General features: G+C 39.4%; 1 protein-coding gene across 2 annotated transcripts in view; it reads right to left on the bottom strand.

Moving 5' to 3' along the window:
• Window positions 1-214: 214 nt before the first annotated feature.
• LOC124776919 (exocyst complex component 7) overlaps window positions 215-17,183 on the bottom strand; it is a 130,086-nt gene continuing 113,117 nt past the window's right edge. Inside the window, exons 11-14 of one of the 2 annotated variants that reach the window (XM_047252132.1) lie at window positions 7,132-7,348; window positions 4,866-4,980; window positions 705-838; window positions 215-576 (exon numbers count right to left, since the gene is read on the bottom strand). In XM_047252132.1, the coding sequence (XP_047108088.1) occupies window positions 474-576; window positions 705-838; window positions 4,866-4,980; window positions 7,132-7,348 (569 nt within the window). In that variant the 3' untranslated portion in view covers window positions 215-473. The remainder of the gene's footprint in view (window positions 577-704; window positions 839-4,865; window positions 4,981-7,131; window positions 7,349-17,183) is intronic. The other variant, XM_047252131.1, reaches the window with a different exon arrangement.

Raw genomic sequence — 17,183 nt, 5'->3', positions numbered from 1 at the left:
ATTGTTTAAATAATTGTTTCTCATTTGATTTTTAAGGTTTAGACCCTAATTTCAATGCAATCTTTCAAGTATGATGCATTTCTATTATTAATGGGTCAAATGGCTCTGAGCACTATGCGACTTAACTTCTGAGGTCATCAGTCGCCTAGAACTTAGAACTAATTAAACCTAACTAATCTAAGGACATCACACACATCCATGCCCGAGGCAGGATTCGAACCTGCGACCGTAGCGGTCGCTCAGTTCCAGACTGTAGCGCCTAGAACCGCACAGCCACTTCGGCCGGCTCTATTATTATTAATATTCAACAATTTATGTATCCTGGTAGAATTAACTGTTCATTATTGCACAAATCGAAAATACTAAATTTTAGACTGCTGTAAAGGCACATAAAATCTCCATTTCAATTAACAAACTGTAAATACATATTTAATTCACAAATTTACAATGCTTATTTATGTTACAGAGATAACTTATGCTGCGACATCAAAAAATCTGTCAATCATTTCTGATACTCCTGCTGGATCATATTTAATATATTTTTCCTTATTCTTTGTAAACTGGATGTTGCAGTACCTAAATAGAGAAAAATTAAAAATTAATTTATGTCACAAATTAGTGTGTGTGTGTGTGTGTGTGTGTGTGTGTGTGTGTGTGTGTGTGTGAGGAGCGGGGGTTTTTTTTATTTGAAATTAAAGCCTTACCTTTCATAAAAGGCATTATATTTTGGAAGTATGTATTCCTTATTATCTCGCTTTAAGCTTTCTCGTAACTCAACATCTGGAATTGAATAACTCCTCTGCACTTTTGCTATGTCTTCCATTTCCTTGTTGAATCCCTGGAAGAAAAACAAGCTTCATGGTATGTTTACAATTATATTGTTTCTCTTACAGAAAATAGAACTCTCTATTTGCTCTTTAAACCATCATACAGACAAGAAATAAAGCTACCATTCTGCCCAACAAAAATGTGTAACAGCTCACTTGTGATGAAACTGAAAAGTTTATTAAGTATCATATGCATAAAATTAGAGTTTACCTCCTCTCCAACAGTTTGATGAAATACAGTAAGATGGACCAGGATATGTCTCCTGTTAAAACTAACTATGAGGTAGAAAATTCTGTGCTGTGAAAATGTGTGCTATAGTTTTCTTTCTGGCAGTCAATTTTAACTACAATAGCAGGGCATTCGAATTATTAGACAAATTGTTTCTCCTATATAAATTGTATATACAACAATGTGCTGTCCGTTTTCTTCTTCACAGTTGATCTTAACAGAAAACAGGAAAGTTGTATTTAATGGCTCATTGGCTTACAATTAGAATACTATAACAGAATTTGAATTGTCTGAAACTTTGTAATTCAGCCCTTCACAGATTAAAACTATGCAAAATACTGTCACTGAAACTAGTACCACTACAGATCCAGCAGCTGGAGAGGTCTGTCTCACACCTCATACAACAATGATCCCAACCAATTTACCTACTCATTTTAAGTGACTTCATTTCCAATCAAGGTTTCGTTTGCAATAACAATAAACAAGGCTTTAAGTCGGAGAGAGGAGGGAAAGAGGTGATAAAGAAGGGTGGAGGAGATGGACAGAGGGGAGGGGGGTGGGGCGAAGAAGGGGATTTGGAGATGTATCCAGTTCCAATACATGTTTAGCATTTGCAAAGCATGGCTGGGTTTGCTAGTTTAATTAAACAACAACCACTTTAATTATTAGTAATGCTCATGGAACTAATTATTCTTAACAAAATTGTGAGAAGTGGGAAGACCATGTACAAATTATTATTGCTTATAATTATCACTGTGGAAGCAGTATTTTCTTAAGAGGTGTATAATTGCTGCTGCATGAGACTTATTGCATGTTATTACTCATAAAGCCATCTACACTCCCAGGCATAAAAGCAAATAAGCTTTGTTAGATGGCACATTATGACAGTATCGATTCAAAGCAAGAAAAATTAGGGTTTAGTGTGCTGTGTCTGGCAACATAACTGGGGATGACACACACACACACACACACACACACACACACACACACACACACACACACGACCACAGTCTCTGGCTGCTGAGGCCATAATGTGAGCAGCACCACATGATGGGGGAGACAACTGGGTGCTGGGGGGAAAGGAGGAAGCTGGGGCAGGGAGGGGGAGGGATAGCAGGGTGTGGGATGGTGAAGTGCTGCTTGCTGGAGCATACAGAGATGAGGTGGAGAGAGGGTTGAGCAGCTAGATGCAGTCGGGAGGTTAGATGGAGGGCGGGGGAGGGTTAGTGGAAAAGGATGGAGGTAAAAAGATTGTGGGCGCATTGGTAGATGAGAGGACTGTGTAGTGCTGGAACGGGAACAGGGAAGGGGGCTAGAGGGTGAGGACGAAGACTAATGAATGTTGAGGCCAGGAGGGTTATGGGAACATAGCATACACTGCAGGGAGGGTCCCCATCTGCGCAATTCAGAAAAGGCGGTGTTTATAGGAAGCATCCAGATGGCACATGCTGTGAAGCAGTCAGTGAAATAAAGAATGTTGTCTTTGGGCGGAAAGCTTGGCAATGGTTTGGTGATGGTGGTGTTTGGTTTATGAGCCTCAGCAATGGTGTGGTATAGCTGTTTCTTGGCCACAGTTTGTCATGGCCATTCATACGGACAGACTGATTGTTGGTTGTCTTACCCAAGTATAATGCAGCACAGAGTTTGCAACTTAGCTTGTAGCTCACATGACTGGTTTCACAGGTAGTCCTGCCTTTGAGGGGATAGGCGATGCTTGTGACCGGACTGGAGTAGGTGGTGGTGGTGGTGGTGGGAGGATGTATGGGACAGGTCTAAAGAAGTTGCCAATCTCGGCACCATGCTGAAATCTTTTCAAGATCTGACTCAATATTGATGTAGCTACTTTCATATAGTACTTCATTATAGATAACTGCATCATCTGCAAAAACCTGATTTCACTATTAACATTGTCTGAAAGGTTATTTATGTACGATGTGAACAGCAAGGGTTCCAACACACTTCCCTGGAGCACAAAACTTCTATATCTCACAATGTCTCTCTGTCCAAGATAACATGCTGTATTCTTCCTATCAAAAAGTCCTCAATCCAGTCACAAAATTCACTTGATACCCAATATAATCGTACTTTTGACAATAAGCACATGTTCGGTACTGAGTCAAATGCTTTTTGGAAATCAAGGAATACTGCATCTATTTGGCTACCTTGATCCATCGCTTTAGTATGTCATGTAAGAAAAGTGCAATTTGGGTTTCACATGACCGACATTTTCGAAAGCCATGCTTATCAGCATTGAGGAGGTAATTCTGTCATGCTTATCAGCATTGAGGAGGTAATTCTGTCCAAAATACCTCATTATGTTTGAGCTCAGAGTATGTTCCATGATTCTACAACAAATCAATGTCAAGGATATTGGACCCATCAATGGTAGTCAGAATCCACACAAGTAGGATCCTTCCAATGCACTGAAAGGACGCTTATTAGCCAAGTGAAACTGGTAGGATATATATATTGGTGGTTGTAACCCCATTCATTTCCTTAAATGTTTCACAAGTATCAAATTTGTACTCACACAACTGACAGTCTAAATCAGGATCAGTAGATATGGCTTGTAAACCAGTCCTCAGATACACCAAACTACGGCACCACTTCAATTATTAAAATCAAAGAATGTGTGATTCAGAATTAAACTTGGAATAAAAAAAAAGTTTATCTTTTTGTATCATACAAATACAACATCTAACAGCCGGCCGAAGTGGCTGTGCGGTTAAAGGCGCTGCAGTCTGGAACCGCAAGACCGCTACGGTCGCAGGTTCGAATCCTGCCTCGGGCATGGATGTTTGTGATGTCCTTAGGTTAGTTAGGTTTAACTAGTTCTAAGTTCTAGGGGACTAATGACCTCAGCAGTTGAGTCCCATAGTGCTCAGAGCCATTTGAACCAACATCTAACAAAAGTACAGTGGAAATTGAAGCTGACACACCAGAAAAATTATTTGTCTGATTCAAAGAAGAAAAAGAACAGAGTAAGTGCAAAATACATGTATTAGATAGTGTAAGCAATGTGATAGTACATTAAGAGAAGGAACCTTTATTTACCAATTAGTAAGTCACGAGCCACCAGAACAAATCTAACAGCTACTGTCATTGAAGAAACAATATCACATCATGACTTTTCCAATTTCTGGATTTTCATTGTCTGTGCATCTCCATGTATCTGGGGTGTTGGGAGGCCACAAGGCTGTTTGCAAACGATGCTGTTTTCTACAGGGAAGTTCCATTGTTATACTACTGAACAAAATGACGGATGATGACACGCAAAGGATGATTCACGCAGTGGTCAGCAGCTATCAGTGACTCTCAAAAGTGAATCTCCACTGTCATTCACTACTTTCAAGTGAGCAATGATTTCTTTCTTCATGAAATTATAGCCTTATTTTTGGCATATGAAATCCTGTCTCAAGAACTGTTTTCCAACAGGAACCGAAACATCACCATCGAAACCAGTATGTTTTGGTTACAAGCCAGATCAACATGTTTTGGCTACACGCACTTTTGTATTTAGGTGGGAAATCAACACAGGATCAGTTATGTGGGATTGTTTCTTCAATGATGCTATGAAAACAAAAAAGAATAAAGAAATGAGCCATTTAAAAAACCTCCTCCTTATAGTTTAGGAATTATTTTTTGAATTTCAGCAAATTTAGATTTAATATATATGTATAATTTGCAGTTCTGACAGCCCTGTTGTAATTGGCCATGTCTCAAAAGTTAGTAAGCAGAATTTCTGTATTCCTCTCTCTTGCAATAAATCAATTATTAATAGCAAAGTGCTACAAATGAAGATTACTTACAGCAAATCTCTCCTTGATTGCAGCACGATCTTTATCACGTAACCTGCCATTCTGTAGCACAGATGAAGGCACTAATTCTGATGGAGCAATGTAACTGAGCACTTTACTCCAACTACTGTGGAAGAAACCAAATTTTAAACCAATGTTTATGGAAAGCCACTAAGCATGCGTCATTCAATTACTACTTTCTATAATGTGCTGTTATGGTACACACACTGGTCACTGAGCAGTTTTGGAGGATGGTCTCCCAATCCACAAACTGTTCCATGAACTGAGGCACATAAATGTAATTTTTAATGAAAAGAATCTTGAAGTAAGAGAAAAGTTGGACAATAGCACTATGTCTGTTTATGCATAAAAGAGCCGACTGATTCCAGAGGTTGGTATTCACTGACACTGATTCAGTATTTGACTGAACACTTTCAATTTTTATGATTGAGGGCTGTACAGAGATCTGAAAGGAAAATTATGAGCAGAGGTTTACATAACCCATTGAGGTTTAATAGAGGAAGTCATTCAAGTTTACAGACTAACAAATTTTTCATTAGTAGAATTCACAAGAAAGACATACAAAACAGTTTCCTAATTTCCTTGGTATTATAAAAGGTTAATATTGCACACAAAATCTAAAAGACTGTTGGATAAATATGAACATAAGCAAGGTTAAGGATCAATACTGAAAAATAAAAAAAAATACGAGTACAAAATCTTTATCTCTCTGTGGACTCCACTTACAGTATTATTGTCCAATGTGCAGGTTGTTTCAAATAATTGATCTGGTTTGATAATACTGTATGTTCTGTATTAATAAAGTAAGAAACTTGAGATCAGTTTCTACTTACACACAGGACTAGAAGTTTTATCAAAAGAGCAGTTTGATTTTACAAGGGCATTTCTTTTATATGCATGCATATAGAATCTTTTACAATTACATTTAGGATCAACAGTTTAGTGCATCTTTCACAGATTATCAACATACCCTCCACTGCATGCACGACAAACATCCAGACGCTAGCCAAACTTGTCCCATATTTTTGTGAGAATGTTTGCTGTTGCTGTGCAGCATCACAGTCCACCCATAGTTGTTGGAAGGGGAGGCACACAGTCTTTCAAAAGCCATCATACAAGAAAAAAACTCATAACATGGAACCAGACAACCTTGGAGTCCACTGGTGCAATAAGAGATCCATACACCCTTTGTAGGTAATCCACCATTGAGACTGCTCTTTGTTAATAAATGCTGTTAAGTGCAGATGCCAGTGTGGTTGTGCTCCATCCAGTTTAAAAATGAACTTTCTGGCAACTACTCACAAGTGTGGAAAAGCCAGCTCTCCAACAGATCCAAGTACATGATTCCTGTAACCGTGTGTGTGTGTGTGTGTGAGAGAGAGAGAGAGAGAGAGAGAGAGAGAGAGAGAGAGAGAGAGAGACTGGTGCAACACACTTGAAGCTATGAAGCTTTGGAAAGTATGTCTTGTTCTTGGCTAGCGTATGTGGCACTTACATTGTGATGGTTCACTTTTCCACTTAAATGGAATGTATCCTCAATACTGAAAGCTAAATGTGAAAGAAAAGTGTTATTATCCAGCTCTGTACCCAGAATGAATTGTTCAAGGCCATCACAATGTGCTTGTAGCAACTGCATCCCGTGTGGTTTGAAATACAAGCACCATCACAAAACACACCAGACAGACAAAGCACACAGAGAGGACATGTGGATTTATTTTTACACAAGCAAGCAGTGTCATAAACTTCTGGTACCATCATCGAATGCTTTGAGATGTAGAAGGTGCAGTGCTGTATTTCTGATGATAATCATGCTGCACAGTTGGAACTGAATTGCATCTGTTGAAAAAGAGAATCCAAAACTTATTCTGTTGCTGTGATGCCACGATCTTGACTTGGTGACTTGGTGCACATTGCATAATGAATGAGCACACGTGTGAGTTAGCTATGCCAGGGAGAGCCCTTCCAGCATCCACATGAACTGGCAACATATAACCAGTGCAAAGATAAACTTTTAGTTTCAATGCCTGAGTTAAAATTTACCCAAAGTTTCTATCTTCATTCATGCAGAAGTTAATCTTGTGAAATCAAATAACTCTTTAGAAAACACCTGGTATTCTCAGACCATTATCTAAATTGATAGGAACTTACATGTGTTAATGCATATGAATTTTGTCAAAGAGGAACAATTCTACTTTTCTTCCAAACATTTTTAAACAAATCCTATCAACTAATTTAGGTTAGAAAATAATTATTTTACCTTTGTGTATAAGCATCTTTATGTTCACGTATGCGGCTATGGTACCACTCTTCACAGTTAGGCCTTGAAAGTTTTACTAGATCTAATAACCCAGACCGTTGGAGTGCTTTCAGCACATGATTATTATTGTTCAACAAAAACACTGCTCGCAAGCAAACATCTCCATAAAATTCACTTTTCACAACTAAGGTCTGGCTCAACTGTTCCAGTACTTTACCTGAGAAAGTAAATTTTTATATCACACAAGAAGAATACCAACACAAACATTATGGCATATGCACATTTTAGTATACAGAGCAATAGCTTTAGTTTCAAATCTCCATAGCATTTCAAAGTAATGGACATGTGCACACATACAGCTACTGTGTGAAGAAGGGAGTTATTTGCATGTTCCATGGATCATAATTTATCTCTTGCTATGATGAGTATCATGTCAGTTCATAAATATAATACAAATATAATACACTTTTTCAGTGACAATACTGCAACCCCCCCCTCCCCCCCCCCCCCCCCCCCACATATATTAACCATTCAGAAAATTCTTATTTGGCGTAGAAGGAGTTGTCATTCAGCTACGATTTCAGTTTGCATTAAAGTTAATTTAATTATTTGATTCTTCAAATTACTGAGCAAATGGTCAAAACTTTTTAAAGCTGAATACTTCGCTACTTTCTGTGCCACATTAAGGCTGATTGGTGGGACTTGGAGTTGTGCTTGTGCTCCTTTCAGTATTATATTTATGACTGTTCCTCTAGTTTCAAACAGTGTGATTTTTGACAGCAAAATTAAAAAAGGAATAAATGTACAATGTACCTTGTTGTTTAAAGAACTATCTACAAGAGGTTCGATAATGGAAGTCGATGTTCATCCTTATTATATGCTTCAGAACAATGATCACTTTCTTCCACAATGAGAAATTGTCTCACTTTCTTCCACAATGAGAAATTGTCTCACTTTCTTCCACAATGAGAAATTGTCTCAGAATATGATGTAATAAGAGACTGGTGTGTGAAAAATTGAAAATGTGTCAGCTTTTTGACATTTCACCTCCACAGTCTACAATTATCCGCAGCTGCTTCTTACATTACACTGTCAAACTAAGGACAGGCTGGACTTGCTGATAAGTTACCCTTTGGGAGATATCACAAAACAGAGCTTTCACTCATTGAGTCTCCCACGAATGCTGTAATGTATTTAGTGAAATTAATAAACACTCTACAGATTAAATTAACATAATGTTTTACACTCAAAAGTAAAGCCGCAAATTATGTGAAACGTACTGATATATGACATTATAATGTTAGTGTTAGCTAGTGGACAAAGTTTTGCAATAGAGACCTATTTATTCTGTTTCTCAAAATATCTCCTATTGCACTCATTGCACCTCTTTCTTTTCAGAGTAACTTATCAAACTATTTCGCCAAGTTTCTTCTGGCAGCTGGATTCATGCACCAATTTACACCTGCAGGAAATCATGTTGTGTAGAAAAATACCATTTCAGCTTAGTCCTCTTCATGTGCAGATAGGGTAGGGTGAGGGACAAAATCAGGGCTTTAAGAAGGGTGGTCATGTTCTATTGATGGCTACTGCAGCTATGTAATATTTTTGATCACTGTGTTGAAGGAGCAATCATTTAATCTTATTCTTGATCCAATTGTTTAAACGTGTCTGTGACTTTAAACAAGTAGTATTCTAGTATTCTATATAACCCCCCCCCCCATAATGAATTTTTAAGGGCTTAGTAATGAAGCTGGGTTTTCTCACCTGTAAACATACTGCTCACTCTAAAAAAATCAAATATCTATTTATTTTACAAGACATGATTAGTGATTTATTCCTCTGTTAACACATTGGCAACCAAGCATTTTATGTGGACATAACCACCAACTGGCTCTCCAAATGAATGGGCATAGTCAAACTGTGGCCAAGAGCCGAGTTGACCACTCAGTGGCGGAAAACAGTGCTGAGCAAAACATTCTTGATTTCAATGGCTGCTTACCACTTGTGCTGTCTGGATCATTACTCCGAACACCAGCTTCTCTGTATTACGTAGATGAGAGTTGTCATTATAACACATCCTTCGAACCAGTAATCCTTCTGGGCCTCAGTCCCCAATAGACCCCACCCACAATTACTTCCACCCCTAACTCCACCCACACCCTCTTCCCACAGCCTTCCCATCCTCTATTCTGTCTGCCATACCTATACACACCAGGTCATAGTCATAGTGTGCTGTACAGTGTCACCAGTGTTGGTGCCCATGTCCTATTCATATTCCATACACCTGTCGCCTTTCTCCCCCTGCTGTTAGGTCCATTCCCCAATCCTCACTCCCACTCCTCACCTCCTTTCTCCTCTTTCCTGCTCCACCCAATACGAGTTCCACCTTAGTTGAGATGCAGAACTGCTGTTCTGACACACTGTATTCTACCAGGAAGTTGTAACCACACAGATGTATGCATGCCTATGTATGTTTGTGTATGTGTACTCTGGTTCCAAATAGGTTAGCAAAGTTTTCAGTCTCGTTTGTGTGCCTTTTGATGACTCAATGCTTCAACTATTTGATGAACTGTTACTTTTACTCATTAAATTAATTACATTGCACTAAGATTTTCCATTAGCACAAATACTGAATAATGATGTTAATTGTTTGTAATTCAAAGAATTGTTATGTTCTTGTATTAGAGTAGAGAACTGGCAATGCATCACAAAATAATTCAGTGATACTTCTTAAGATATTGGTTGCTGATTACATAAGAGAAGGAAAGACAGATTTGACATTTCACCAGTGCCAAAATAAAATGAAAACTGCAAGTAAATTATTGGAATACAATGAAGTTTCAGAGGAATTTGAGATTGCACGATTCTGTATCAATGGAAAACAAAATCCAAACTAGATGCCATTCTTGACTATAATCTTTACATTACACAGGTTGACAGTGATCAGAAGATTTACTACATGCACAAGAGAAAACATATGAAGTGATGTAAGAAATTGTTCTTTCACTTGCTCCTAATGCCTCCACTTGCTCCGAACACCTGCAGCGACTCCTTTTGTTCTTTATCATGAGACTAGGAATCTCATTCACAGGAGCAGATTCCATTTCCTTATATTTTGTGCCAGATTAGTTAAGAACTTTCTCATATGTGTACTACACTGCTTGAAGAAATGTTCCTAATGCAACCAACAGCAATGTACTTCAAAGAAGATAAATTCTAAGGACTGTAATTACCTTGTCATGAACAGATATTAAACTTTCCCCTCCAAAAAATTGGCTACTGAGAAGGACCATTCAACTATAGTTTGCAAAATTTGTTCAGGAAAAAAGAAACAATGTAGTAGCAAAGCCGGTAGGTAATAAGTTAGTGATGTCCCAGCCCTAAAATACCACTCTGCATACCAGAATGCTTCCAACTGCTCCATGCCAATGTCAATTACCTCTTAAACTGCACAAGAACTCAAAACAATATTGTTTTGTAAAGAAAATCTTACTTTCTACATTATTTTTTTCAATCAGAGAATGCAAAATGTCTTGAACTTTATATATTTAACATTTTTTAAATAGCCATAAATGCTGTTTTTCTCGAAATCTGAAAGTATTAAGTAGTATGGTACTCACAAAAAAAGCAAGTTTTCTACCTTAACGATAGCCTTGTATAATGTGAAATACAAATGCAGACAGGACCACGGATTCCTCTATGTTTCTGTTCTCTTTGTTACCATTATAACTTTAAGTATGTTCAAATGCATATTGTGACTTGTTCTACAAGTGCCCCACATTGCAAAACTTCTCTTACCTTGCTTGTGCTGAGTTGCATTAACATTTCAATTTAATGTCTTCAACATATCTTCCAACTTATAATAGCCAGAAAAGTGATGGCCACAAAATATTGGAACCATACATACAATAACTAGATATGGAAGGAAAGCTTACATAGTTAACAATGCGAAAATTTTTACACTGCTATTCACCACTTGTCCCTGAACCATAGGCATCCGCAAAAAAAGGGAGCACCCCATCACATCCACCTCCTCCCCATTCTCGCCCTCCAGAATCTACGTGAAGCATCAAGTTTTATTTACTGCAAAATTCTCAAATGCTTCTAAAATTTTGTGGATAACCATCATTTCTCAGGGATGTAGTAAGTTATTTGTATCACCTATACAATTTTGTTCTTGTGGTATGACATCTTGAAACTGACCAACTCACTTATTTATTAAATGGAAATTTTAAGAGTCTTGCAATCCCCCCTCCCCACACACGCACCCACCCACTCCAGGTAAATTTATGTGGATAGCCTTGGTAGCCATCCTCTGAACTATAATCACAGTGAAAAATAGTTCACCAAGTACATCTCATTCTTCATTCTTGCACAGAATAGACAGTAGTAGTCGGCTGAGACAGATGCAGCAACAGGCAAGTAACCACTTTTGTGACATTTACGAGCTCCTGACCAGGAGCAAATTTTATTACATCATCTGTGTGCTTTAACAGTTTAGTTAATTGAGTTTCTGCATATAAATTTAATATCTAATAGCCACTGTTCTCACATTTCCGTTTGCGTTGGAAAGTAAAACGATTTTGTGACATATTACAAGTACATAATCAGGCAAATTATTTAGTTTCACCTGAGTCCTTCAGTAGTTAGGTTTTTGAATACCTACGTATTACTAGTCACAGTTCGTGTGTTTTCATCAGGGTCTACAGTAGAGTCGCGCAGCACGTGCCGATAGTCCATTTATCTGCATTGTTTAGTTTTCCACGGTCTTTAGTATGGACAGGGACTGCGATTGTTGTGTACGGATGCGAGCCGAGTTGGTGACACTTCGCTCTAAACTTCAGGCTGTGATGGCTTTGGTTACGCAGCTTGAGGCTGCAGTGGGTGGGCACCACTGTTGTGGGCCGGCCGTGGGGATTCAACGGACGTCCAGCACGTCCGAGTCATCCGATAGGTCCTCACCAGTAGCCAACCCAGTTACTGCTCACACTGAGGCTGACCACTCACCTGTGGTCGAGTGGGAGGTCGCCCTGGGGCAAAGTAGGTGGCGAAAGACTTCCCAGGCAGCTGCACGTAAGGCTTCCCCGGTTTGTCTGACAAACAGGTTCCAGGTGCTGTCTGTGGCTGACACTGTTGCTGAGCCAGATGCTGTCGCCTGTCCTGTTTCAGGGGAAACCACTCAGCATGCAAGATCCAGGCAGTCACAGAGGGTGGGATTATTGGTAGTTGGGAGCTCCAACATTAGGCGCGTTATGGGCACCCTTAGGGACTTGGCTGACAAGAAGGGGAAAAAAACAAATGTGCACTCTGTTTGCAGACTGGGTGGAGTCATTTCAGATGTGGAAAGGGCCCTCCTGGATGACATGAAGAGCACAGTGTGCAGCCAACTGCAGGTGGTTGCTCACATCGGTTCCAATGATGTGTGTCACTTTGGATCAGAAGAGATCATCTCTGGTTTCTAGGGGCTCACAGAAGTGGTAAAGGCTGCCAGTCTTGCTTGCAAGATGAAAGTAGAGCTGACCATTTGCAGCATAGTTGACAAGACCGATTGCAGACCTCTGGTGCAGAGCCGAGTGGAGGGTCTGAATCAGAGGCTCAAGACGGTTCTGCGACCGTGTAGGCTGCAGATTCCTCATCTTGCACCAAAGGGTGGTTGTCTTTCAGGTTCCGCTCAATAGGTCATGTGTCCACTATACGCAGGAGGCAGCTACATGGATAGCAGGGGCTGTGTGGCGTGGACTGGGCGGTTTTTTAAGTTAGAGGGTCTCGGCAAAACACAAGAAGGACTTCAGTCACAAAAGGTGCAGGCTGAACTCAGGAAGAATGTAGATACAGGAAACATTGGTATAATAGTTGTAAATTGTCGTAGCTGTGTTGGGAAAGTACCAGAGCTCCAATTGCTAATAGAAAGCACTGATGCTCAAATCGTTATAGGCACTGAAAGCTGGCTAAAGCTGGATCTAAGCTAAGCCGAAATTTTTGCGAAGAGCCTAATGGTGTTCCGAAAGGATAGACTAAACACGGTTGGCAGTGTCGTGTTTGTTGCTGTTAGAAGCGGTTTAACTTGTCGTGAAATTGAAGTAGATACTTCCTGTGACTTAGTACAGGCAGAGGTCATTGTTGGCAACCGGAATAAAGTTATAATTGGATCCTTTTACCGACCTCCCAATTCAGATGATACAATTGCTGAAAGGTTCAATGAAAACTTGAGTTTGATTTCAAACACATACCTGACTCATACGATAATAGTTAGTGGTGACTTTAATTTACCCTCGAAATGTTGGTGAAAATACATTCTTAATTCCAGAGGTACACATAAAATATCATCCGAAATTGCGCTAAATGCATTCTCTGAAAATTATTTCGAGCAGTTAGTTCATGAGCCCAAGCGAATAGTAAACGGTTGTGAAAACACACTTGACCTCTTAGCAACAAATAATCCTGAGTTAATAACAAGGATCAAAACTGATTCAGGCATTAGTAAACACAGGGTTGTCATAGCGAGACTGAATATTGTAATCCCCAAATCCTCGAAAAATAAGCGAAAAATATACCTATTCAAAAAAGCAGGTAAAACTTCACTTGATGCCTTCCTGAGAGACAATCTCTACTCACTCCAAATAAATAATATAAATGTAGACCAGATGTGGCTTAAATTCAAAGAAATAGCAATTGAGAGATTTATACCAAATAAATTAACAAACAATGGAGCTGATCCTCCTTGGTACACAAAACGGGTTAGAACACTGTTGCAGAAACAACGAAACAAACATGCCAAATTTAAACAGACGCAAAATCCCCAAGAATGGTGATCTTTTCAAGAAGCTCAAAATTTAGTGCGGACTTCAATGCGAGATGCTTATAACAGTTTCCACAACGAAACTTTGTCTCGAAACCTTGCAGAAAATCCGAAGAGATTCTGGTCGAATGTGAAGTATGTTAGCGGCAAGAAACAATCAATGCCTTCTCTATGCGACAGCAATGGAGTTACTATCAAAGACAGTGCTGCCAAAGCAGAGTTACTAAACACAGCCTTCTGAAATGCCTTCACAAAAGAAGGCGAACTAAATATTCCAGAATTCGAATCGAGAACAGCTGCCAACATGAGGAACGTAGAAGTAAATGTCCTCGGAATAATGAAGCAACTTAAATCACTTAAAGCACATCTTCTGGTCCAGACTGTAAGCCAATTAGGTTCCTTTTAGAGTATGCAAATGCATTAGCTCTATACTTAACAATCATATACAACTGTTCGCTCAACGAAAGATCCGTACCCAAAGACTGGAAAGTTGCAGAGGTCACACCAATGTTCAAGAAAGGTAGTAGGAGTAATCCACTAAATTACAGGCCCATGTTGTTAACATCGATATGTAGCAGGATTTTGGAACATATATTGTGTTCGAACATTATGAATTACCTCGAAGAAAACGGTCTATTGACACACAGTCAACACGGGTTTGGAAAACATTGTTCCTGTGAAACACAACTACCTCTTTATTCACATGAAGTATTGAGTGCTACTGACAAGGGATTTCAGATCAATTCCGTATTTCTGGATTTCCGGAAGGCTTTTGACACTGTACCACCCCAGTGGCTTGTAGTGAAATTGCGTGCTTATGGAATATCGTATCAGTTATGTGACTGGATTTGTGATTTCCTATCAGAGAGGTCACAGTTCGTAGTAATTGACGGAAAGTCATTGAGTAAAACAGAAGTGATTGCTGGCATTCCCCACGGTAGTATTATAGACCCTTTGCTGTTCCTTATCTACATAAGCAATTTGGGAGACAATCTGAGCAGCCGTCTTCGGCTGCTTGCAGATGACGCTGTTGTTTATCGACTAATAAAGTCATCAGAAGATCAAAACAAACTGCAAAACAATTTAGGAAAGATATCTGAATGGTGCAAAAAGTGGCAGTTGACCCTAAATAACGAAAAGTGTGAGGTCATCCACGTGAGTGCTAAAAGGAACTCATTAAACTTCAGTTACATGATAAATCAGTCTAATCTAAAGGCCGTAAATTCAACTAAATACCTAGGTATTACAATTACGAACAACTTAAATTGGAAGGAACACACAGAAAATGTTGTGGGGAAGGCTAACGAAAGACTGGCAGGAAACTTAGAAAATGTAACAGACCTACTAAGGAGACTGCCTACACTACACTTGTCCATCCTCTTTTAGAATACTACTGTGCGGTGTGGGATCCTTACCAGGTAGGACTGGTGGAGTACATCGGAAAAGTTCAAAGAAAGGCAGCACATTTTGTATTATCGTGAAATATGGAAGAGAGAGTCACAGAAATGATACAGAATTTGGAGTGGACATCATTAAAAGAAAGGCGTTTTGCGTTGCGACGGAATTCTCATGAAATTCCAATCACTAACTCTCTCCTCCGAATGTGAAAATATTTTGTTGACACCAACCTACATAGGGAGAAACGATCACCATGATAAAATAAGGGAAATCAGAGCTCGTACATGCACTATACGAGATTGGAATAATAGAGAATTGTGAAGGTGGTTCGATGAACCCTCTGCCAGGCACTTAAATGTGATTTGCAGAGGATCCATGTAGATGTAGAGTACAGCTTTAATGGAAGCTTACTGAAATGTATATGCAACTGTGGGGTTTATCATTTTAATTAAGAACTAACATGATAGCAATACTAAAACAGTTTTTTTTTTTTTTTTTTTTTTTTTTTTTTTTTTTTTAAAGTTAGTAATAGCCAACAAAGGGACGAGCACAGCAAAAATCAATAAAACACTATAGACACTGTTATGAATATAATAGAGGGAAACATTCCACGTGAGAAAAGTATATCTAAAAACAAAGATGATGTAACTTACCAAACGAAAGCGTTGGTATGTTGATAGACACACAAACAAACACAAACACACACACAAAATTCGAGGTTTCGCAACCTAAGGTTGCTTCATCAGGAAAGAGGGAAGGAGAGGGAAAGACGAAAGGATGTGGGTTTTAAGGGAGAGGATAAGGAGTCATTCCAATCCCGGGAGCGGAAAGACTTACCTTAACACACACACACACACACACACACACACACACATACAGACACAAGCAGACATATGTAAAGGCAAAGAGTTTGGGCAGAGATGTCAGTCAAGCTGAGCCCAAGCGCCGTGCCGCTAACGAAGGGATTGCCTTTGGTGACATCTTTTGCAATAACGATTGTGCGAATCGACGGTATCTCGTAAGGAAAGACAGAGCAGCAGATGCTGCTGAGGACTCTCCCTCAAGCGTTTCCGATGACTTCTTGAGCTCTTATTTGTCATGGCATTCAGGCAGTCAAGGGTGCTGTCGATTGTTGCACACAAATGCGAAATACCTGCATTGTGCGTTTCCACAAAGTGATTTTTACGCCACAATGGCGATCGTCCTACAAGTTGTATCAGATGTGGAGGGCAGAGCGTAGCAGTTTCCATGGTGTAGCAGTTATAACGTCTGCCTAACATGCAGAAGGTCCCAGGTTCGATTGCGGGCGGAAACACGTTTTTGTCGCACTCAGCAAGACATTTTCATTCAACAACATCTTTGCCTTTGTACTTCCGCCTCGACTGACATCTCTGCCCAAACTCTTTGCCTTTACATATGTCTGCTTGTGTCTGTATATGTGCGGATGGATGTGTGTCCTTTTCTCCCCCTAAGGTAAGTCTTTCCGCTCCCGGGATTGGAATGACTCCTTACCCTCTCCCTTAAAAGCCACATCCTTTCGTATTTCCCTCTCCTTCCCTCTTTCCTGATGAAGCAACCTTGTGTTGCGAAAGCTCGAATTTTGTGTGTGTGTTTGTGTTTGTTTGTGTGTCTATCAACATACCAACGCTTTCGTTTGGTAAGTTACATCATCTTTGTTTTTAGATATACTATAGACACTGTAGTATATAAGGAATATAAATATATTGCATTCATCTGAACATGACTTTGTTAAATGTGTGTATTTGTGTACACACTGATTAAAAGTTGACATTTGCCACATGGCTTTACAGCAATACCACATCAGTTGCCAGCTGTGCCTTTATGTAATCTTTAT

The sequence above is a fragment of the Schistocerca piceifrons genome, chromosome 2, assembly GCF_021461385.2.
Source record: "Schistocerca piceifrons isolate TAMUIC-IGC-003096 chromosome 2, iqSchPice1.1, whole genome shotgun sequence".
Classification (NCBI taxonomy): domain Eukaryota; kingdom Metazoa; phylum Arthropoda; class Insecta; order Orthoptera; family Acrididae; genus Schistocerca; species Schistocerca piceifrons.
Note: the sequence above shows the minus strand (reverse complement) of the source record. Positions and strands in the feature narration are given on the sequence as shown.